At 54.0% G+C, this 20,584-nt stretch overlaps 7 protein-coding genes across 7 annotated transcripts; 4 read left to right on the top strand and 3 right to left on the bottom strand.

The window, feature by feature from the left end:
* Nucleotides 1–467: 467 nt before the first annotated feature.
* Nucleotides 468–1,856, top strand: M421DRAFT_89443 (oryzin precursor; the record flags this gene model as incomplete). The annotated part of the gene is made up of 1 exon (XM_033597767.1): nucleotides 468–1,856. One exon carries the CDS (start codon nucleotides 468–470, stop codon nucleotides 1,854–1,856), a length of 1,389 nt encoding a protein of 462 aa, XP_033452316.1.
* Nucleotides 1,857–3,172: 1,316 nt separating this feature from the next.
* M421DRAFT_283978 (uncharacterized protein) lies at nucleotides 3,173–5,823 on the top strand. The gene is made up of 6 exons (XM_033588941.1): nucleotides 3,173–3,295; nucleotides 3,346–3,446; nucleotides 3,494–4,313; nucleotides 4,360–4,621; nucleotides 4,669–5,114; nucleotides 5,171–5,823. Exons 1-6 carry the CDS (start codon nucleotides 3,252–3,254, stop codon nucleotides 5,637–5,639), a joined length of 2,142 nt encoding a protein of 713 aa, XP_033452315.1. The 5' UTR covers nucleotides 3,173–3,251; the 3' UTR covers nucleotides 5,640–5,823.
* A 183-nt stretch (nucleotides 5,824–6,006) lies between these two features.
* On the bottom strand, nucleotides 6,007–10,260 carry M421DRAFT_98296 (glycosyltransferase family 39 protein; the record flags this gene model as incomplete). Its single annotated transcript, XM_033598597.1, has 6 exons — nucleotides 6,007–8,061; nucleotides 8,144–8,387; nucleotides 9,076–9,674; nucleotides 9,721–10,078; nucleotides 10,127–10,152; nucleotides 10,198–10,260. The coding sequence occupies 6 exons, from the start codon at nucleotides 10,258–10,260 to the stop codon at nucleotides 6,007–6,009; spliced, it is 3,345 nt and encodes a 1,114-aa protein (XP_033452314.1).
* An 834-nt stretch (nucleotides 10,261–11,094) lies between these two features.
* Nucleotides 11,095–12,887, bottom strand: M421DRAFT_54729 (protein phosphatase 2A regulatory subunit PR55; the record flags this gene model as incomplete). Its single annotated transcript, XM_033595250.1, has 6 exons — nucleotides 11,095–11,118; nucleotides 11,168–11,754; nucleotides 11,808–12,459; nucleotides 12,516–12,613; nucleotides 12,695–12,735; nucleotides 12,841–12,887. The coding sequence occupies 6 exons, from the start codon at nucleotides 12,885–12,887 to the stop codon at nucleotides 11,095–11,097; spliced, it is 1,449 nt and encodes a 482-aa protein (XP_033452313.1).
* Nucleotides 12,888–13,323: 436 nt separating this feature from the next.
* M421DRAFT_416790 (60S ribosomal protein L3) lies at nucleotides 13,324–15,102 on the top strand. Its single transcript, XM_033591202.1, has 4 exons — nucleotides 13,324–13,480; nucleotides 13,539–13,695; nucleotides 13,750–14,423; nucleotides 14,473–15,102. The coding sequence occupies exons 1-4, from the start codon at nucleotides 13,389–13,391 to the stop codon at nucleotides 14,726–14,728; spliced, it is 1,179 nt and encodes a 392-aa protein (XP_033452312.1). The 5' UTR covers nucleotides 13,324–13,388; the 3' UTR covers nucleotides 14,729–15,102.
* Nucleotides 15,103–15,775: 673 nt separating this feature from the next.
* On the top strand, nucleotides 15,776–18,429 carry M421DRAFT_416789 (succinate dehydrogenase subunit A). Its single transcript, XM_033591201.1, has 4 exons — nucleotides 15,776–16,044; nucleotides 16,262–16,554; nucleotides 16,611–16,775; nucleotides 16,825–18,429. Exons 1-4 carry the CDS (start codon nucleotides 16,003–16,005, stop codon nucleotides 18,266–18,268), a joined length of 1,944 nt encoding a protein of 647 aa, XP_033452311.1. The 5' UTR covers nucleotides 15,776–16,002; the 3' UTR covers nucleotides 18,269–18,429.
* A 279-nt stretch (nucleotides 18,430–18,708) lies between these two features.
* M421DRAFT_416788 (26S protease regulatory subunit 7) lies at nucleotides 18,709–20,508 on the bottom strand. Its single transcript, XM_033591200.1, has 3 exons — nucleotides 20,273–20,508; nucleotides 20,107–20,221; nucleotides 18,709–20,054 (listed from the first exon to the last, which is right to left on the bottom strand). The coding sequence occupies exons 1-3, from the start codon at nucleotides 20,365–20,367 to the stop codon at nucleotides 18,945–18,947; spliced, it is 1,320 nt and encodes a 439-aa protein (XP_033452310.1). The 5' UTR covers nucleotides 20,368–20,508; the 3' UTR covers nucleotides 18,709–18,944.
* Nucleotides 20,509–20,584: the final 76 nt, after the last annotated feature.

The raw sequence follows: 20,584 nt of genomic DNA, 5'->3' as shown, positions 1-20,584 counted from the left end.
CTCAAGACTTTTCTCCGGCCGCATCCTTATTCACCTAAAAGCGTGCTGTGCACGTCTTGGCTCTAACGCGCAACTCCTCAGACCTGTTCCGCCCGGCACAGGTTCCCTACCAGCTATCGTAGCTCGCGCGTTGACGTAAGTCCCCAAGTTTCAACTGTCTAAGGCTGCCATGGTCGCTTGTCACTTCGCCATGAATACCCCACATCCTGATGTACAAGGCCACGAGGCTGTCTCAACTCCGTCTGGCTCACGCATCACCAATATCTCCGTTGCCTTCTTCGAGTGCCTTCGAGCCTGGGCGGGGTGCTTGCCTGTTTCAATTCGTGCCATTGCCGATGCTAGTCAAGGCCTCATGCAACAAACACTAACATACAGCAGCGCTCTTTATTACCTTGTTCCCTCTCGCCGAGACGGCCACACACTCTCTCACATCTTTTACCGAATCAGGATTCAGTTCAGAGTTCAATATGAGGACTACCTTCGCCATCACAGGTCTTCTGACCCTTGCCTCCACAGTTCTTGCCACCGGCGAGGGTCTCATTGACAACAAGGTTTCCAAGTTTGGCAACCACTCCACCGAGACCAAGGAGTACATCATTACCTTCCAGCGCAATGAGACTGCTCAGTTCCGCGGTGTCCAGAAGTACCTTGAAGAATTGGAGCTCAAGGACAACGCGGATGTAGTCAAATGGGAATCCACCAACAGCGATATCAAGGTCTTGGTTCTTGAAATTTGCGACACTCACGCTCAGTACCTCGCCAACTACACCGAGGTCAACGTTGTTGAGGAGAAGGCCGCTGTCCAGTCTTTCGGTTCAAAGTCTGCTGCTCCTTGGGGTCTGCAGCGCATCTCCAGCGACGCAGGCGCATCCGGTTCGCCCCAGTCCCAGGACTTCACCTACACTTTTACCGACGAGACCCTCGGTGCTGGTGTCGACATCTACGTCATTGACACCGGCGTACGAACCACCCACGCTGTTTTCACAGGTCGCGGTACGCAGGGTTTCACAGCTACCGGATCTGAGGTTGATGGTGACGGTCACGGCACTCATGTTGCTGGTACTGCTGGTGGCGCGAAGTTCGGCGTTGCGCAGGGCGCCAACATTATTGCTGTCAAGGTTCTCGGCGATGACGGCTCCGGCTCCTCCTCTGACACCATCGCTGGTATGGACTGGGTTCTTACCAACCACAAGAAGCGCAAGGCCCAACCTGGCTTTGTCGGCTCCATCATGAGCATGTCTTGGGGTCTTCAGGGAACCGCCCAGTCCGTCGACGAGGTTATCACTGCTGCCAGCGAGGCCGGCATCCACGTTTCGGTCGCTGCTGGAAACGATGGCGTCGATGCCTGCGGCTCCACTCCCGCTCACCTCGGTGGTAGCAACTCCAACGTCGTCACCGTTGGCTCTGTCAACATCAACAACGCGGTCTCCACTTTCTCTAATATCGGAAAGTGCGTCGATATCTACGCCCCCGGCGAGCAGATCCTCAGCTCCTGGAGCACCGGCGACAACATCATCAACTTCCTCTCTGGTACTTCCATGGCTTGCCCCCACACCACCGGTGTCATGGCCACTCTCATTGCTGCTGACCCCTCTGGTCTCGGCCAGAACCCCGCCGCGCTCAAGGCGAAGCTCCTCGAGACTGCCCGTACCAGCAAGATCAGCGGCAGCCTCGGTGGCAGCGCCAATCTGCTCCTCAGCAATGGTGCCAATGGCAGCGCCGCTGCCCGTCTTGTCAAGAACTACGTCGTTCCTGAGCGCAGCGGCAGCCCTGCTGCTCGTGCCGCCCGCGCTGCTCAGAACGGTGACCTCGAGAAGTGGATTGTTGTCTCCAACGACTCTCCTGTCAGGTTCTAGAGCGTCGCTATCTGCAGCGTTGACATGATACCCATTTGTCGTTAAGCACAGTGCAAAAAGTTTGCTTAGGGCCATCTTCCACCTCGGTTTAGCCTAATATTTCATCAAGCATGGCGTGGTTATCATATCAAGTTTTCTTTATGTCGAAGGCATCTGGTGGGTGAGTAATTTCCGATGTTGATACTTGACCGTATATGCATTGAGCCTCGTGGAGATAGGACAATAGATGATATCTGATGTGTGTAAGATACCACTCATAATATCATCCAACAACCAAAAAAAGTTCCAAGGTTCATATGCACATTGAGATCTGCAGGCCCTTCTACGGTGATTCCGATCTTCTCTTTCATGTTGATCTTCACCACAACACCTCAAAAGCAAAATCTGGCCATGTCGATCGCAGCCGCAACCCGGGTCCCCGTGCTTGCGTTTTGCATCTGTCAGCCGTCGCGGCAATCTGCTTCCACGTGCACCTGCACCCTCGGCGGAATCTCAAACAACTTGTTCTCGAGGGCCCCACCGGCACTGCAGAGACTTCAATGTCATAGTGCCAAGTCGTTGCACGTACGCGGCCCACATGTGGTGCGCGCTGTTGTGCTCGAAGATAACGTGAGTATGTGGGAGCCGAGATTTTGGCTTTTCCAATGCCTGGGCTGATCAGACGGACGAGTGGAGATGGTGAGAGAAGTTCGAGGATGAAGCTTGTGAGGGCTGGCCGAGATTCAAGATGCACATCTCGATCCAATGCAACTGCCTCGAGTTTGAGATGAAATCGTTTTGGTCGCAGAAAGGTGTCTTTGAGGGTGTGGTTGACTAGCGCGGAATTGCTTGCGCCTCCCGAACTTATCCATCAACACAGCGTGAAAGGGCAACTGCATCAATCAGCCCTCATCTTGTTCAAACCTCAACGCTCTACATGCGTTTGGTAGTCGAGTCCTGAGCATAGCTTCAGCATATTCGTATGAATAAATTCGAAGGTCACCACACATGCAGCGGTTGGACCTGCACTTAAGCGCCAATGCAGCGCTTCTGTTACACATAGCCGCTGACCAGCACACGCGCTGCCCCAACAGGCCAGGTTCTAGCCACATGGGGGATCTTCATGCTCCACTCTCTCGATCCTACGTTCAGAGTGTTCGATACTTTGTGTTTGGAGGCTCGTGGGCTAGCTCTTTCGGCGCCGCTCGACATGCTCGAAGCACCTCATTCGTCAACTGTTCTAAAAGTACAGTATAAACTTTCCGTACCGTCTTCCTTCAGGGAGATAACGGAGCTGCAGGTGCTGTGCCGCAATGAACAGTATGTACATAGAGCCAGCGCGCGGTCATGGCATTTCGTTGAGTGACTTGCGCACCTCCGAAATTGCGCAGGTAGTAAAGTAGCGTCTTCGCAAATATGTCGTTGGAACTGGAATCAAAGTTCGTCAAGCATGGAGTATGGTGAGTGGAATTTCCCCCGCAACCGGCGTCGCTGTGCTAAAAGCCTCTAGGACAGACGTTTCGAAGGGCTCTGCATTAGGTCAAAGTATTACAATCGATACAAGGACTGGCAACCTGCTGGTAGCGTTACTCGCTGTCATGTCCACCATAGGTAGGATCAGTTCGGGTTGTAAATTACCGTTTACTGATGGGGTGCAGGCACTGCTCATCTATGGCATCTTGTCACGTTCATGATACATCAGATTCGCGCCAATGGGAAGTCCACAGATGCATTATTTCGCCAGCAACAAGCATTGTTACGCACATTACCAGCACCGAGCGCAGTCATGACTGATACCATCAAGTTGTGGTGGGCTTGGAGGAGCAAAGCGAAGCGCCCTCTCCTGCGATCACTCGTTCTCTTGCTTGCAGCACTGCTATTTGTAGCAGTCAGTGGAGCAGCAAGTATCTTCTCGTCTCTCGTTGTTGACTCCAGGAATATCGTTGTACTGGTCGATAGCCCAGGTTGTGGCTGGGCGTCAACTGAACGCATCTTTGCAGGAGATTACGTATATCCTGTCAAAGCTGCGTCCGTACCTTACGCCAGCCAGTGTTATAACGCAACATCAATCAATGGCACACTTCCTGCTGCCTGCAACACTCTTATTCAACGAGAGCTCCCTTTCGAGACCCGCAAGGTCCCTTGTCCTTTGGGCAATGCTGTCTGTCAAGACACTCCTGGTATCGAGTTCGACACAGGGCTCATCGACGTGGGACCAGCTTTTGGTCTTGACCTATCCAGCTCAGATGGTGTGCAGTACCGCAAGAAGACTACGTGTGGTATTCTTGCCTTCAAGAGACCATACGTCCAGGGTGTGCTGGATAGCATTGGCGACAGCGGTCAATCAACGGGCAATGTTTCGACAACACCACGATCCTTGAAATTCCAATACGGAACCAAGTTTCCGGGTGGTACACCAAACACAACTCTTGGTGTCGATCTCAACGGAGCATACTATTTGAAAGACTACACGCTGCAGTAAGTAAGAAGGCTCGGCTTCTCGTGCAATACTGAAGCCCTTCAGCACTTTCTATAACTATAGCAACCCCAAAGCACCTGTCACTGCTAGCTTCGCGCCGATTCCAGATCTCAAGCGTGATAACAGTACCCTGGTTCTGATCTACGTGGGTTCAAATTCTGTTTCGTACAACAACCCAGTCAACGACCCGTTGTTCAACGCAACACAGCCGCTAGATGCAACTTTCGTGAACGCTGGAGGTGAACTTGTAGAAAAGTCGGTGTATATTTCAAATCACGAAGGACAATTCATGGGGTGCCAGGATCAAGTAAGCGACGTGAACCATCCTAAGAGTATTCAGCTAATCTTGCCTAGTACCAGTTCTGCTTCGCACAGTCGGGCAAAACAGACTACTGTACTGATCTGAACGAGCTCCCTCTCAGTGTGTATCTCGGGAATCTGCCACTCCCAGCAAATATCGATTTTAGTATGTTCCCAGGTGCGAATGGCATACAACGCACGATCCTCAGACTGCTCGCAACCTCGTCATACGTATTCAATATGGCGACGGTGCCAACAGACCTCTTGGCCGGATCCCTCGAGAACCCCGACAGAGAAGAAGGACTGCCAGACGACCAATGGATCCGCGAGTTGACGCGGTGGCAACGCCAAATCCTCGCCTCTCTGCAAGTCGCATTCCTCGACTATACCATCGGTCCCGAGAACAGAGACACAGCAGCAGGCGTGCACATCCAGCCCGAGAACGAATTCGAGAAACGACTTTGCAAAATGCAGAAAATGCGCAAATCCGGCGACGTCGTGTAAGTCCCCGCATACGCAACACGGTACCGTTACTCTCCATATACTGACTGCCTAGTAACATAAACGTCTTCGGCCTCTCCTTCATCATTGCGCTCTCTGTCCTCCTTGCCGTACTTGACATATGCATTCTCCGCATCATGATCTACTTAACGCGCTTCCGCCGCGCCCTCGGCCCACGAGTCAGTCGCTGGATCCAAGACGGCGTGTGGCAGCTGCAGCGGCGCGCGTACGAGGGCGAAGGGTACCGCGGGTGGGCTGATCTGGAAGCTGATATCCCGCTCACGAACGAGAGAAAGTTGAAGGATTTGCCGATCCTGTGGTTGCCGGGGAAGAGCCCGGCGCTGGCGCATCTGGATTTTGGGCTTAGGGACCCGGCGATCAATTATGCGGAGACGTTTGGATCCACGAGTACGGTTGCAGCTGACAGGGTGAAGAAGAGTGCTGCGGTGGGGACTGTGGAGGTGGACCTGGTTCGTGGGACGGAGGACAGGGGGCTTGGATTACTTGGATTGTTCAGAAGGTAGACGCAGAGACTGCTATTGAACATTTAGATTAGGATACCCCCGGAGGCTTTTGCAATTGTTTACAAGAAACAAGATAATGAAGTCATGAAAGGTGACCTTTCTTATTTCGTCAACCGGCAGACGTACATTTACTGTCTAGCTGTTCCAGTCAAGTGTATAGAGACGATGGGTAGATGTAGTTCGTTAGACCCTGTATATTGACATAAGGAAAGACTCGAAAGAGTTGAGCGGAGCAAGCAAGATCACGCCACCTACACTCCGCACTGAGGAGCACTACCCCATGATAATCTATCAAGAAACAGCTCAATCATCGAGCCAATACCAGCACCAACTTGTGCGCGGCCATCTACACCTGCTGAACCACCATCTATTTGGCGAAGTGCAAGTCATAGCCGAGCCACTTCCTGGACTGGACCTGCTCGACTGTGAGACCTGGCTTTCCGTACGTGAGCGGCGCAAAGAAGAGGAAGCACCAGAGGGTCGCAGCAAGGATGACACCGGCAGCAATCCAGCTTCCGAGCTGGCTGGCAGTGGCAACACGCTCACGAACAGGGCGGGAGCGAGTCCTACGGTGACCCTTTTCGGCAGGGGTGCCGGGGGTCTGAGGATCCTGAGGCTCGATGCAGAAGATGAACTCAACGAGGGCACCAGTGACCAGGCAAGACGCGAGATGGGCCGGCAGGTAGTGGTGCAGAAACAGCTGACGACCCATGATGTAGAATGGGATGTAATGAGCGGCCCATGTAAGGAAGAAGAAACCAGTAGAGTTGTACAGACGAGAGCGGGTGCGGTCGTCAAGAGCGTCCATGCCGCGGCGCAGAGCCAGCTGATCAGCGCCAATGATGCCGGCGAAGACGGCGAGAAGGGAGGAGGCAAGCCACCATCCGACTGGGTTTCCGAGGAAATAGATCTGCTCGCGGGTGTCGTTGTGCGTCCAGAAGGAGACACCGCGGAGAAGGAAGGGCCAGGAGATTGGCTGGGAAGCGTAAGGGTGAGAGCTGGTCAGAGCGTTGTTGTGATAGAACATAGCGCGCTGGAGCTCGACCCACTTGCGAAGGAAACTCAGATGCTTCACTTGCTTGACCTCCTTCTGGTTGCGCTCGTCCTCCGCAGGCAAAGAAGGAATGTCATCGACATACCAGACATTGCTGGACTGCTGCACATTTTTGTTACCGTTGATCTCCGCCTGCTTGTATGCCCACTCAGGCAGAGGCTTAGTATGAGTCCACATAGCGACCTTGGTCGGGACGTGAACAAGCTTGAAGTGGGTCGACATGGTCTTGAAATCGCCCTTGCCCTTCTCAACCCTGATCTCAAACAGAGTGTCATTGTAACGTGCGGCGTCCGCCTCATCCATGGGGGCGGTGGTGAACTCTTGGTTAGTAGGGTAGTACGGAGATGCGACATCGTGTGTCAGAAGGACGGTGTCTGTGATAATGTGACGCAGACGAACGACGTCGCCGATCTTGATGCGCTGGTCGAGCTCACTTGGAAGCTCTTTCGCGGGAAGAACCTGCCAGTGGTTGTTGGTGTCGTTGTGAGGGTAACCGGTAACCTGTTGTCCCTGAGAAGAGACACGGCCGTCGTCGTAGCGGAGCGGGTAGCGATCAGTGTGGCTGTGAAGGTAGACTTTGGTCTCCTTGTGGCGCATGGAGATGGTATCGTAGTAGTTGATACCGACAGACTGAAGAGACATGACGTTGTCACTGAGGGTCTCTTGGAACGCGGGAGTCATGAAGTCGTCACCAGGGCCGGACCTGTTGAGAATGGTGAAGTGGACCTGGAACCAGAAAAGGTAGAGGAAGAAGGGAACGATGACGAGACCCACAACGCGCGCAGCGAAGTGCTTGCCAAATTCTGGGAGAGATAATGCGCCTTGACGACGGTTGACATCCATCAGATCCCACAAATCGAACAGGACGGGCACACCGATCGAGAAGAAGGTGAAGACACCGACATACTTGATGGAGATGACACAGCTCAGGCTGATACCCGTCAGAAGAAGCCACTTCCACCACTTGCGGCTGAACGGGGCATGTCGCAGCTTGTAGAAACGAATGTATGCGAGAACGGAGAGAGCCATGAAGAAGATGAGCGAAGCATCAAGCAGGATCAGGCGTGTCTGGCCAATATGCGCGTTGTCGAGAAGCATGAGACCAGCTGCTGTAACGCAGGCAGGTAAGGAGTATCCGGACTCCCACATGATCAGGAAGACGATAGGAACGGTGAGCGCACCGAGCGAAGCAGGCATAGCTCGGTATGCGACATAGGGAACGTGGTTGGTAACATAAGAATCGCCGATATTTTCGAAGAGGAACTCGCCCTTGTAGCCAACAAGCCAGCCCGCGAGGGCGAACAGGAGCTTTCCGAGAGGAGGGTGGACGTCGAAGAAGTAGGTGCGTTGCAGGTAGTAAGAAGCGAACTGCGCAATTTGTTAGCATTATGTCCGAGCTCAATACAGCTGCCGATAGCTCATTGTGCGTGGCAGAGACGATCTGACGGACCTTTCCAAAGTGCACTTCGTCGAAGACAACCTGATCAGGGTGGGAGATACCCCAGAACCTTGTGATGAACGCAAGCGCCGTCATGATCGTGATCGCAAGCTTGTAGTCCCATTCTGCCTGCTTCTGGCGCGGTTTGTAGGGCTTGGCCTTTTCGATAAAGTTGGCGGCCTTCTCAGAGATGACCTCTGCTGAAGGTGAGGTTGGTGTTGAAGGGGGCTTCTTGCCGTCTTTCGCAGCGCGCTGCCTAACGCCGGCGGGGGAAGACATGATGTATCAATCTGGGTGTAGCGTTAGCATAGGGCGCCAAGTTGTATTGCAGAAGCTGCAGAATACTCACCCCGCGCAGATAACCCCAAAGAAAGTTGAGTTGAAGAAGGGAATGTGAATTGCGGGTTCAGAAGCCAGATCGCCAGCTTTCGTGTACACGAAAGGAGATCCCGCGCTAGTGTGAGCTCCACCTTCCGCTGGTTAAGGTTCCCAAGCTGCAGGGCTATGATTGGCCCCCCTCAGGGGCCGCGTTATTCTCAGCTCCTTGCAGGCCCCCTTCAAGAGCCAGACCGTTTTGGTATCTTCAACATTGTTTGGTGGAAACGTCTTCCACAACTAGCAGTGATGAAATGTTGCAGCACCGAATGACACAACGAATTGAGGGCCAATCTTGACAGGCTTGAGATTGCGGACAGCTTCAGTTGCTGCGGAGCAAATCTTGTAAGGTTGTAGCGGAACTCTAGAGGCCACGACATTGTCTGGTTTGAAGGTACGCCTTTGATTTCTCCGTTGTGCACATCATCAGGTGCTCCTCTGCAGGATATGATATGATACTCCCGGCTCTATATGTGTACTCTATTATCTTTACTGTACTGTATATGCTAAACCCTTGTCATTCCGCACTCTTCTAGCCAAAACCGACAGGACAATTGGTCTGCTCTTACTGACCTTTCTTTTCTTGTTTTGCGTCCAGTTTCTTCTGCTGTGGAATCCTGTAGGTCGTCTCATAGCCATACAATGCACCAGCACCAAACACCAGCACCGCGCCGACTTTCATAAGACCACCCATGGGGTTGCCGAAGAGCCAAATACTCAGCATAAAGCTAACCAGCTTCCTGATGTTCAACACTATCGTAACAGTGACAGCAGAAGTATTGGCGCTCAGAATATTGACACCAGTGATGCAAAGCAACTGCGTGACTGCATTGGCCAGGAGATAAATAACGTGTTGCGAGGTCGATGCGAGCAGCTTGTTCAGAGCTGGTGGCAGGATAAGTGCAACATTGGACGGGACCTGGAACGAATGCGAGGATTGCAGGCGTTCAAATTGCGCGTTGAGGATGGGCGCGAAGGCGGCAAACATCGGGATGGACAGAAGATGGGAGTAGAACAGATTCGCCTTCCAGTCTTTGCCATGGTCGCGGTAGACGTCTTCGACATAGGCGCCCATGTAGGCGGACAGTAGCTGTGCAACCAGGAGGACAAGTAGTCCAGCCTCGAATGATGCCTTGTTTGGATCGGCGTTGGCGGCCCTTGTCTTGCCCTGTCTCTTGTCAGTAATTCACACGACTCGGGAATGAGCTCCTGACTTTCGATGATGCATCAGCCCAAGCAGACACCATGACCCCGAAGGTCAGGATGGCAACTGAGAAGATTTGTAGAGGAGAGTACTTCTTCCCGCGAAGGTACCCTGCTGCCATCGTAGTCACACTACCAAAACTCCTGAGAATGATGTGGACAGGGACGGAGATGTTGAATGCAAATGCCCAGTTATTCAACATGTTGACTGTGAAGAACAAAACTGCGCTTGTGACCCACTTGCGGAACGGCACCGGCGAAGAACGCATGAAGTAGCGGCCATTGGGGTCGAATTGATAGTGCAGTGTCGAGAGACACGTGAAGACGAATTGAAAGAATGTTATCAGAAGGCCGCTGTCAGGCTCTTGTCTTGTTGTGTGTCAGAGCAGTCAAAGAAAAAGACCTCGAAAGTCTTACTTAACAATAGCTTCGAGGCAATACACCTGCAAAATGTTAGTCTGGTCTCACCGAAGGATCTGACATCTTACATTGGCGCAACAGCCTCCAAAAATGAGCGAGAAGCTGCTGACGATAGGTGCAAGGGCTGCCATGACGACACCAACAAATTCAAAAATGTCGGCTGATGGTGATGGGAGGCTTGAGGACCAATGCACTGCTTATAGGAAGGTCTGAAGTCCGTCAGCCTTGCACAAGATCAATCGCATCGATGGCTGCCCGAAGATGCAGGGCGCAGCGCCCACTTTCACGACGATACAGTGAATTGTGGCGCACGGGAGGCCTTATTACGCGAGAAAGTTGTAACTCACAACGGAAATTGCGATCTTATTGGAATGATGTTAACAGGAAGCCATGGTCTCGTTGACTGATTGGTGTTTGATCGAGGCCCAGATGGTAGACGTGTCAGCATTAGAGCCTCACCGCGGGCGCTAGTCGCACCTGCCCGTGAACTTGGGCGCACCCCACCATAAGGCTGACCGGGGTCAACTTGAGCACGTGGGCTACGTAGGTTCGCAGGTAAGCGTATGCATGCTGATATTGCATACGAATCTAGAGCTCGCTCGGACGGAGTGGTTATCTAAACCTTCGTGATGTTGTCAGCTCATCCGTGGTCGTCACAAAGCCATCGATACTGGTGCTTTCCTGATTCTTTTGTTATTCACCACTGGCCAATTATCGTGGTGTTCCAATCTAATGCAGTGATCTCATGCCTTCGAATTGCGCGTCATATCATCAATCGTTCGTGCTCCCCCAGCCCAGTCACCATGCGTAGCCCAATTCTACCTTCCGAGCGCCGTTACATTGGTCATCGCGAACGATGGAGGAGGAAGCAATAAGGAGTAATAGATCATCAAGGGAGATGCCACCAGATGCTTCTGTTTGGCGAATGCCCCTGCAGATCAACTGCGCCGTAGATTGAAAATCCTTTACAACGCCGAGAAGACGAAGAGCTGAACAAACATTAGCACAATAATACGCTGCGACAAAGGTCATACGTACGTTGTTGGTTGCTGCAATAGCAATGCTATCCTCGAATGGATGCCAGCTCATGTGCAGGATCTTCTTGTTGAAATCGATCTGATCCGCATCTGTCTCTTTCCTCATGCGCTGACCTTGCCCAGCTGCACCAGCAGCAGGGCTGCCGGCTCTTGAACCACCCTTCTTTCCACCTGTTGGGCTTGTTGACGAGTTCATCGGTGTGGGAATGCCAACCTTCTTAGCCTTGAAAGCCGACTTGTCTGCCTGCAGAACCACCTCTGTGTCCTTTTCAGGATCAGATGGGTAGATCATGAAGTTGTTATTGTAGCTGCCTGTCATGACGTTCTTGGCATCACCGGAGAAGACAACTTCGAATTTGTCAAAAATGCTGTCGTTCTCATAAGTGTCGCACAGCCGAGGTCGCAGGTGCTCGTGAATGGGGATTGTCTTGACAGGGGTCCGCTCCATGTTTACGTCCCAAATCTTGACGGTGAGGTAGTCGCGTGAGAGGATGTAGCGGCCATCGTGAGAGAAGCGAACATCAGAGATCGAAGAGATGATCTCAGAGAAGAAAGAGCGGGAGGACGGATCTTCTTCCTGCTCAAATTCTGCGCAGGGTGTCAGTACAAACAAGCTCTGTTGAAAGAATCTGATAACTTACGTTTTGCATGCTGGTCGCACAGGGCACTCTCTCGCATGTCTGCCAATTTGATCGTGCCCTTAGAGCTGGCGTACATGAACCAGTTGCAGCTGATGGGGTGGAATTCTGCTGCAGTTATGACCTCTGTGAGCTCCTCCATGTTAGCGGGCTTGATGTCGACTATGTTGAAGCTCTGATCCTGAATATTCAGGTTCCAAAGGTTGATTCTCAAGTCATCGCTACTGATGAACGTCTCGCCATCGCTGTTCACAGATATACTGTTGATATGGTAGGCGTGCGCGTTTGCGTATGTCTTTCGCGGTACGGCAGCGACGACGGTATCGTGGTGGGTGAGGCGAGGTAGTTTTAAGTCGGTAGCGGCGCGGAAGTGTGCGTTTGGGTTCCTGACAGGACCGCCTCCACCAGCAACCCCACCTCCGGGCGTCAACTCGTGTGATAGATTGTTCTCCGCAACAACTTTCAGCGACTTCTCAAACACCTTCCAGAGCTTGATCGTCTTGTCGTTTGTGGACAGAAGATAATGCGACGCATTTTGGCGGCGACACCATTTGATCTTGTTGATCTTTTCTTCGATCTCGAGGGACTTCAAGTAATCAAACTCAGGCTCGTGCGACTGGAACTCGGTGTGGAATTTGTATTCGCAAGTCTTCTTCTGGAGGGTGATTAGATCTCAAGGCGCATCTCTTTCCTTCGACCAAGGGTACGTACCGTTTCATTCCTCTCGAAGAGGACCACTCGACCACCCTTGTCACCTGTCGCCAGATAGTTACCCGTCTGATCGAACTCGACAGTGGAAATAATGTCCGCTGGTTGATTGCATTAGTCCATGCCATCTGAAAGTATTTCGCTGCGTTGTTGTGCTGGGCGGTGGGGTGCCGGTGACGTACCTTCTGTTATATCTTCAACATCGCCCTTGTCACCGAAGCACCTGACAGGGTCAGCACCATGTAGAAGAATGATCGCATAGCAATGCGACTGCGCGGCTGTGAAGCTACAAGAGCTCTCGCCGCAGCGATTCCTGAGGTCCACCTACTGTGTGAACTTCCACGTCGTGGGGTTGCCCTCTGCTGCTTCTACCATGATTCCAGGACCAGGGCTGTGGACTCGGTCGAAGGCGATCAGGACCTAGTGTGATCACAGGTGCAGGAGCGTAGACAGTCGGTACAGCGACTGGCGTGTGGTGTGACGGCGGGACTATGATGGCGCCGCCGACGTTGAGGCTGGGCAACAGTGATCCTGGATGATGTAGTGGCAGCGGTGTTTGTTGGGGTCGACGAAGACGGTGGTAGCAGTGGGCGGAGGTGGTGGACGGGGGTGCAGCAGTCTGTGGGCGCGTGTGGGAGGCCGGACGACGGGTGCAGGCGGGCGATACTCAGTGTAGCGCAGGTACAAGAAGTTATCGAGGCACTCCCAGCTTCAAAGCCGTCCTTGTCCTGAGCGCGGGGCGGTGACCGCCAAGGTGGGAAGGCGCGAGGCGAGCTAGACCGGCGCTAACTGCGCACACAAGCGAGCGCCGACAAATTCAACTCTCACGACGAACTTGCGAATTCTTCGACACTAACCGACAGGAAGAACTTCACCATGTCCCACAGGAAGTTCGAAGCCCCCCGCCACGGCTCTCTGGCCTTCTTGCCGCGCAAGCGCGCTGCCCGTCACAGGGGAAAGGTCAAGAGGTATGCTCGACCCGCCGACTGCGAAAATTGCGAACAGCATGCTTACGAGCCCGCACAGCTTCCCTAAGGATGACTCCAAGAAGCCCGTCCACCTGACCGCCGCCATGGGCTACAAGGCTGGTATGTCCACGATCGTCCGTGATCTGGACCGTCCCGGTGCGAAGCTGCACAAGAAGGAGATCGTCGAGGCCGTCACCATCATCGAGACTCCTCCCGTAAGAACACCAAAATACCCAGCAATTGGCCGCGTAGGACTAACAATTTTTCAGATGATCGCCGTCGGTCTTGTTGGTTACATCGAGACTCCCCGCGGTCTCCGCTCGCTCACCACCGTCTGGGCTGAGCACTTGAGCGACGAGGTCAAGCGCCGCTTCTACCGCAACTGGTACAAGAGCAAGAAGAAGGCCTTCACCAAGTACGCCAAGAAGCACTCCGAGTCCTCCGGCCAGTCCATCACCCGCGAGCTCGAGCGCATCAAGAAGTACTGCACTGTCGTCCGTGTGCTAGCCCACACCCAGATCTCCAAGACCCCTCTCAAGCAGAAGAAGGCCCACCTTATGGAGATCCAGGTCAACGGTGGCTCCGTCGCCGACAAGGTCTCCTACGGTCACGGTCTCTTCGAGAAGCCCATCGAGATCTCCTCTATCTTCGAGGACAACGAGATGATCGATGTCATCGCCGTCACCAAGGGTCACGGATACAACGGTGTCACTTCCCGTTGGGGAACCAAGAAGCTTCCTCGCAAGACCCACAAGGGTCTCCGCAAGGTCGCTTGTATCGGTGCCTGGCACCCGGCCCACGTCCAGTGGACTGTTGCCCGTGCTGGTCAGATGGGTTACCACCACCGTACCTCCGTCAACCACAAGATCTACCGTATCGGTAAGGGTGACGATGAGGGTAACGCCTCCACCGACTTCGATGTCTCCAAGAAGCAGATTACTCCGTAAGTTTCACATCTACCGCCCTGTCTGATAAACGCTAACAAGACCTAGTATGGGTGGCTTCGTCCGTTACGGTGAGGTCAAGAACGACTTCGTCATGATCAAGGGTGCCTGCCCTGGTGTTAAGAAGAGGGTCATGACTCTCCGCAAGTCCATGTTCACTCACACCTCCCGCCGTGCTCTCGAGAAGGTCGAGCTCAAGTGGATCGACACCTCCTCCAAGTTCGGTCACGGTGCTTACCAGACCCCCGCCGAGAAGAGGCAGTATGAGGGTACCCTCAAGAAGGATCTCCAGACCTCTGCTTAGAAGTGTTCTGACAGTTGTTCGGTGTTTCTTTTCAAAGGCTCTTTGGTGAACGGGATAGGCGCAATGCATGGATGCCAATGATCATGAGCGTCTGATGCAAAAATTTACGATTCCCCCAATTCACTCTACGTGCCACCTTCGTCCCATAGCGTGCAGCGTGTATGAACGACTTTCGTTTCTACGTTCTATGTGCATCCCGCCGGCGTGTTGTATTCCCTGGTGGGAAATGTTTCTCACGTGCTCCTTGTTGTGTGGATGTACGCTATTCCGTGCACACTGCACAGGCTGTCACAATGTCGAACACAGCGGTCAGGACCACATATTCTAGTCTTTGAGAATCGAAATTGTAGCCTCGGTGCTAACATCACTTCGCGAGAACATGCCTGTTACGCTGTGTAGACTACGGTCGATCAAATCTGGTCGCCCTTTTGTTTCAAAAAACAGAAGAATGGCCAAATCCAGAACGTGTCCATAAGTCTGATAGTTTGTACTTACGTACACTGCACATATTCATTCTGCAGCCCTTGACAGCGCTGCGCTTTCAATGTCACAGAAGCCGAACACAGCAAGCATGTGCTGTAGCCACGAAGGCAAAATTCGTTAGACGTACTGTGTAAACTTAAAATCGCGACCAAAGCTAGCTTGGCCGAATGTTGCCACTGTGAACTCAGTAGCTCTACCTCAAGGCGAAATGGAAACGTTTTCCGGCTGCAGGAATTGGGGATTGGAGGTTGGCTTCCATGTGATGGTCTGAAGACGTCTATGACGACAACGATAGCCAGCGAGAATCTACAACACCAGCGGCGAAACTTCCGGGCTATTGCACCTGGACATGAGTCAACACTCGAGGCAATTTGTAACAGTTCGTCGTCTGGCCAGTTGTACACTCCATTTTCTAGCAATCGGAAATGATCGCAGCTCTCAGGCGTTGGTGTTATTCTCGTGGCGATTGCGGGTTATGCGGGTCAGCCTTGTCTGACCCGGATATGTGTGATCAAGTGTAATAAGATGGGCTTGATACCCGTACACAGCTATGTAAACTCCACACTTCAACGTCCGTCTGGGGCGAACACATCAAATTCGTTCGTGAAAAGCCGGAGCAGACGCTTCGATCCCGCTGCTCCTTCGTGAAGAGCCGACTCTGCCGAGGCCTTTCCCGTACCAATCATACAAACTAGTTTGTCAGGGGACGTACCATCATTGACTTGCGACATCGAAAACCGCCAAAGGTCTCCCACACCACCTCCGCTCTCCACTCCACGGCTACCGCCATCATGAGCTTCGCCAGGATGCGTCGCACGCAGTTTGCCAGCCAGGTGAGTTCCGTCCGAAGCTTTATGCGCCACCCACCGCCTTCGAGCTCTCGAACCCGGCATCCGCCACACCGAGGCGTGTGCCTCACATCCCACAGCACCCTGGCACAATGTCGACGATGCTGCCAAGGCTTCTCAATGGCTTCGTGGGCGATGCGTGGATGCAGGCGCAACCTCTTGTGCGTGTAGATGGGACAATGGCTAACTAATACCGCCACAGCTCTCGAAGAGCATTCGCACACCGTCACGCGCTTTCTCGTCGACACGGCCCGCCGCTCGCATCTTTGCTACCGAGAACCTCAAGGCCAAGGAGGCTTCAGGGTTCATCTCCAGCAAGTATCCTGTTATCGACCACGAGTACGATGCCATCGTCGTTGGTGCTGGAGGTGCCGGTCTGCGTGCAGCCTTCGGTCTTGCTGAGGCTGGCTTCAACACCGCCTGTATCTCCAAGCTCTTCCCCACGCGTTCGCACACTGTTGCCGCGCAGGGTGGTATCAATGCCGCTCTCGGAAAGTACGTCTCAAGCACCGTACATTCAAAGTGCACCAGAAGGCTGACAACAACTCTAGCATGCACGAGGACGACTGGAGATGGCACATGTACGATACCGTCAAGGGCTCAGATTGGCTCGGTGACCAGGACGCTATCCACTACATGACAAGAGAGGCGCCCCAGTCCGTTATTGAGCTCGAGAACTACGGTTGCCCTTTCTCTCGAACAGACGATGGCAAGATGTACGACCCCACGATACCTTCGCAGGTGCAAACTGCTGACTCTTTCTAGCTACCAGCGTGCCTTCGGTGGTCAGTCCCAGAAGTACGGCAAGGGTGGACAGGCCTACCGATGCTGCGCTGCCGCTGACCGAACTGGCCACGCCCTTCTCCACACACTGTACGGACAGTCTCTGCGCCACAACACGAAGTACTTCATCGAATATTTCGCCACCGACTTGATCATGGAGGACGGCGTCTGCAAGGGTGTCGTTGCCTACAACCAAGAAGACGGCACAATCCACAGGTTCATTGCGAAGAACACCGTTCTGGCTACCGGAGGTTACGGACGTGCCTACTTCTCCTGCACGTCTGCTCACACATGTACCGGCGACGGCATGGCCATGGTTGCCCGTGCTGGTCTGCCCAATCAGGATCTCGAGTTCGTCCAGTTCCATCCCACTGGTATCTACGGAGCTGGCTGCTTGATCACCGAGGGTTCTCGTGGTGAGGGAGGTTACCTGCTAAACTCCGAGGGTGAGCGATTCATGGAACGTTACGCACCTACTGCCAAGGATCTTGCCTCCCGTGACGTCGTCTCTCGTTCGATGACACTTGAGATCCGTGAGGGACGTGGTGTTGGACCTGACAAGGATCACATCTACCTCCAGCTCAGCCATTTGCCTCCTGAGGTTCTTCACGAACGCCTGCCCGGTATCTCTGAGACCGCCGCCATCTTCGCCGGTGTCGATGTTACCAAGCAGCCCATCCCCGTCCTGCCCACCGTCCACTACAACATGGGTGGTATTCCCACCAAGTACACCGGTGAAGTTATCACACAGGATGGTGAGGGCAACGACCAGGTCGTTCCCGGTCTGTTCGCCTGCGGTGAGGCCGCCTCCGTATCCGTCCACGGTGCCAACCGTCTCGGCGCCAACTCCCTTCTGGATCTCATTGTTTTCGGCCGCGCAGTCTCTCACACAATCCGCGACAACTTCAGCCCTGGCCAGAAGGCCGACCCCGTCTCCGCCGATGCTGGTGCCGAGTCTATCTCCGTCATCGACAAGGTCCGCACCTCCGAGGGATCCAAGTCGACGGCTGAGATCCGACTTGCCATGCAGAAAGTTATGCAGAACGACGTCGCTGTCTTCCGCACACAGGAGTCGCTGGATGAGGGTGTCAAGAAGATGCACGAGGTCGACTCCACCTTCGCCGACGTTGGTATTAAGGACCGCAGCATGATCTGGAACTCCGATCTTGTGGAGACCCTTGAGTTGAGGAACTTGCTCACTTGCGCCGTCCAGACCGCTGAGTCTGCCGCCAACCGCAAAGAATCGAGAGGAGCACACGCCCGCGAGGACTTCCCCGAACGTGACGACGAGAACTGGATGAAGCACACTCTGTCGTGGCAGAAGCAGCCTCACGGCAAGACTGAGCTCGGCTACAGGAGGGTCGTCGGTACGACACTGGACGAGAACGAATGCAAGGCTGTACCGCCGTTCAAGCGAACGTACTAGAAGGCTCTCGTGAGTGGGTCAGAGGGTCGCAGAGGAAAAAGACGGAGGAGTTTGTCCTGTATTCTATGTATATTGGATGGGTGATCGGCAATGCATGCTAGAGATTTCGTACTTCAGTTACTTTCGAGCACAACAATGCAAACGAAACAAACAACCCTTCCCCTACCCCCCTATTCACGCGTGTCATTGACTCAAACGACCTTGTAACTTGGTCTAGCAGCTCTCGCAGCGGATGAACTGAACAAGAACCTTCTTGCTGATCAACGATCGTGGAAGCAAGCGAGGCCAACCGCATCTCTAACCGCATCTCTAACCGCATCTCTAACCGCATCTCTTACGGAACCCCTTTATGTGGCGTGGTCAACAGTGAGAATGCTTCCCCGAGAAATGTGCGGTATTTGATATCACCGATCATACCCCAAGGTTCCAATAGCTCACATACGAACGGGACTCCTGCAGTACGACCTCAAAATGACGTTCTCTCTCCAACTTCAAGCGAGCATGCGGGCCGTCATCAATCCACGATCTGAGTTCACGGCTCCGGATGCATTCATTTACTCATTGTTCAAGCATGCATTATGGCTACATTGATAGCTCTCGTGATATCTAGTCATACAAGAGCCGAGCTCTCGATCCGCTGCAGCGTTGCAGCCATCCTTCCCCCACGGAACTGCGTCTAGTTGTACTGCATGTACGTCGCGGTAGAGTTGAACTTGAGGTTGCCCTTGATAACCTTGTCGACGGCAGCCAGGAAGTCCTTCTCGGTCGCGACCTTCCTCCTCGCGCGGATGGCAAACATGCCGGCCTCTGTCGCCACACTCCTCAGCTCCGCGCCGGTGCTGTTCGGGCACAGACGCGAGATGAGCTCCCAGCGGATGTCGCGCTCGACGCTCATGCTCTTCGCGTGGATGCGCAGGATGTTTGCGCGGCCCTCCATGTCGGGGAGCGAGAACTCGATCTTGCGGTCGATACGGCCGGGACGCATGAGCGCGGGATCGAGGGTGGAGGGTCTGTTTGTGGCGAACATGACCTTGATGTTTCCTCGGGCGTCGAAGCCGTCGAGTTGTGTAATGAGCTCCAACATGGTACGCTGCACTTCGTTGTCGCCGCCTGCGCCGTCGTCGAAACGCGCGCCACCCACGGCATCGATTTCGTCGAAGAAGATGATGCACGCCTTCTTTGTCCGCGCCATCTCAAATAGCTCCCTAACCATACGCGCTCCCTCGCCGACGTACTTCTGGACTAGCTCGGAACCGATGACTCGAATGAAGGTGGCATCTGTGCGGTTGGCGACGGCTCGCGCGCATAGTGTCTTTCCGGTTCCGGGGGGGCCATAGAGAAGAGCGCCCTTCGGGGGGTCGATACCGAGGTTGACGAAGCGTTCTGGCGACAGTAGGGGCATCTCGACGACCTCTCGCAGCTTCTCGATCTGCTCCTTGCAGCCTCCTACATCTCCGTATGTGACGTCCGGCTTGTCCTCGACCGTCATCATGGTGACCGAGGGATCGATCTTGGGCGGCAGAGGCAGCAGGATCTGGTACTTGTTGCGGTCGACACCCACCCGCATGCCCTCCTCGATATCTGTGGGCGAGACGCGCTCTCCGAGGTTGACGACGAATTTGGCGATCTGCTTGACGTTGATGACATATTTGCTCTTCTCCGAGTCCTTCTCGTCTTGTATTATCTTGGTGCAGCGGGCGACCTGCAGGGGCTGCTCTTCTTGCATTCGTTGGCGGTCGGCGGCGATATCCCAGAGGTGCGGCGGAGCGAGCCCGGTGTCTGATTCCTGCGCTGTGTGAGCTGCTGTCGCGATACGGGGATGTAATGGACGTTGGCACCTTGACACCAATCTTCTCGTTTATTGTCTGCTGCTTGTCCTTGATCTCCTTCTCGAGCTTCCTGAGCTCCGCGCCGTAGGGTGCCGCGCCGTACGTCTTCAGCACCTGAATGTCTCTGCACCATGTCAGCTACCGGCTTCCCTTGCAGATTAAATGAGCCACCTACTCATCGGTGAGGGGTGTGATCTTCTTTTCCTCAACCTCGTCGTCGGCGAAGTTCTTCTGGTACTTCTCCCAGCTGGAGCCCGTGGCGCTGGGCATGTTTGCGGTTAGGACGAGGGCGTAATATCGGTGGTGCTGATGGGGATGCTACTGCCAAGGATAGACGTGGCTTGTAAGGAGAGAACGGGTGGTGAGAGGCGCGGGTGGGTTGTTGCTGATGCGGGCGAGGTGGTGATGGCCGCTGTGACGGAGGCAAGTCGGCGGTCGGAGCTCTCTCTGGCTTGGCTAGTACTGCCCGCGGCGGTCGCGCTGCAAA

This window comes from Didymella exigua (assembly GCF_010094145.1).
Source record: "Didymella exigua CBS 183.55 unplaced genomic scaffold M421scaffold_4, whole genome shotgun sequence".
In the NCBI taxonomy this organism is placed as follows: domain Eukaryota; kingdom Fungi; phylum Ascomycota; class Dothideomycetes; order Pleosporales; family Didymellaceae; genus Didymella; species Didymella exigua.
The sequence above is the reverse complement of the archived record's forward strand: the minus strand, read 5'-3'. Positions and strand labels throughout refer to the sequence as shown.

Coding starts and splice junctions, on each gene's coding strand:
- M421DRAFT_283978 (XM_033588941.1), top strand. CDS start 3,252: ATGTCGTTGGAACTGGAATCAAAGTTCGTCAAGCATGGAGTATG. Junction 3,447..3,493: donor CGCTGTCATGTCCACCATAG/GTAGGATCAGTT, acceptor GATGGGGTGCAG/GCACTGCTCATCTATGGCAT. Junction 4,314..4,359: donor TTGAAAGACTACACGCTGCA/GTAAGTAAGAAG, acceptor GAAGCCCTTCAG/CACTTTCTATAACTATAGCA.
- M421DRAFT_416789 (XM_033591201.1), top strand. CDS start 16,003: ATGAGCTTCGCCAGGATGCGTCGCACGCAGTTTGCCAGCCAG. Junction 16,555..16,610: donor ATCAATGCCGCTCTCGGAAA/GTACGTCTCAAG, acceptor CAACAACTCTAG/CATGCACGAGGACGACTGGA. Junction 16,776..16,824: donor CGAACAGACGATGGCAAGAT/GTACGACCCCAC, acceptor GACTCTTTCTAG/CTACCAGCGTGCCTTCGGTG.
- M421DRAFT_416790 (XM_033591202.1), top strand. CDS start 13,389: ATGTCCCACAGGAAGTTCGAAGCCCCCCGCCACGGCTCTCTGGCCTTC. Junction 13,481..13,538: donor CACAGGGGAAAGGTCAAGAG/GTATGCTCGACC, acceptor GAGCCCGCACAG/CTTCCCTAAGGATGACTCCA. Junction 13,696..13,749: donor CCATCATCGAGACTCCTCCC/GTAAGAACACCA, acceptor ACAATTTTTCAG/ATGATCGCCGTCGGTCTTGT.
- M421DRAFT_416788 (XM_033591200.1), bottom strand. CDS start 20,367: ATGCCCAGCGCCACGGGCTCCAGCTGGGAGAAGTACCAGAAGAACTTC. Junction 20,222..20,272: donor ATCACACCCCTCACCGATGA/GTAGGTGGCTCA, acceptor GACATGGTGCAG/AGACATTCAGGTGCTGAAGA. Junction 20,055..20,106: donor ACGAGAAGATTGGTGTCAAG/GTGCCAACGTCC, acceptor CACACAGCGCAG/GAATCAGACACCGGGCTCGC.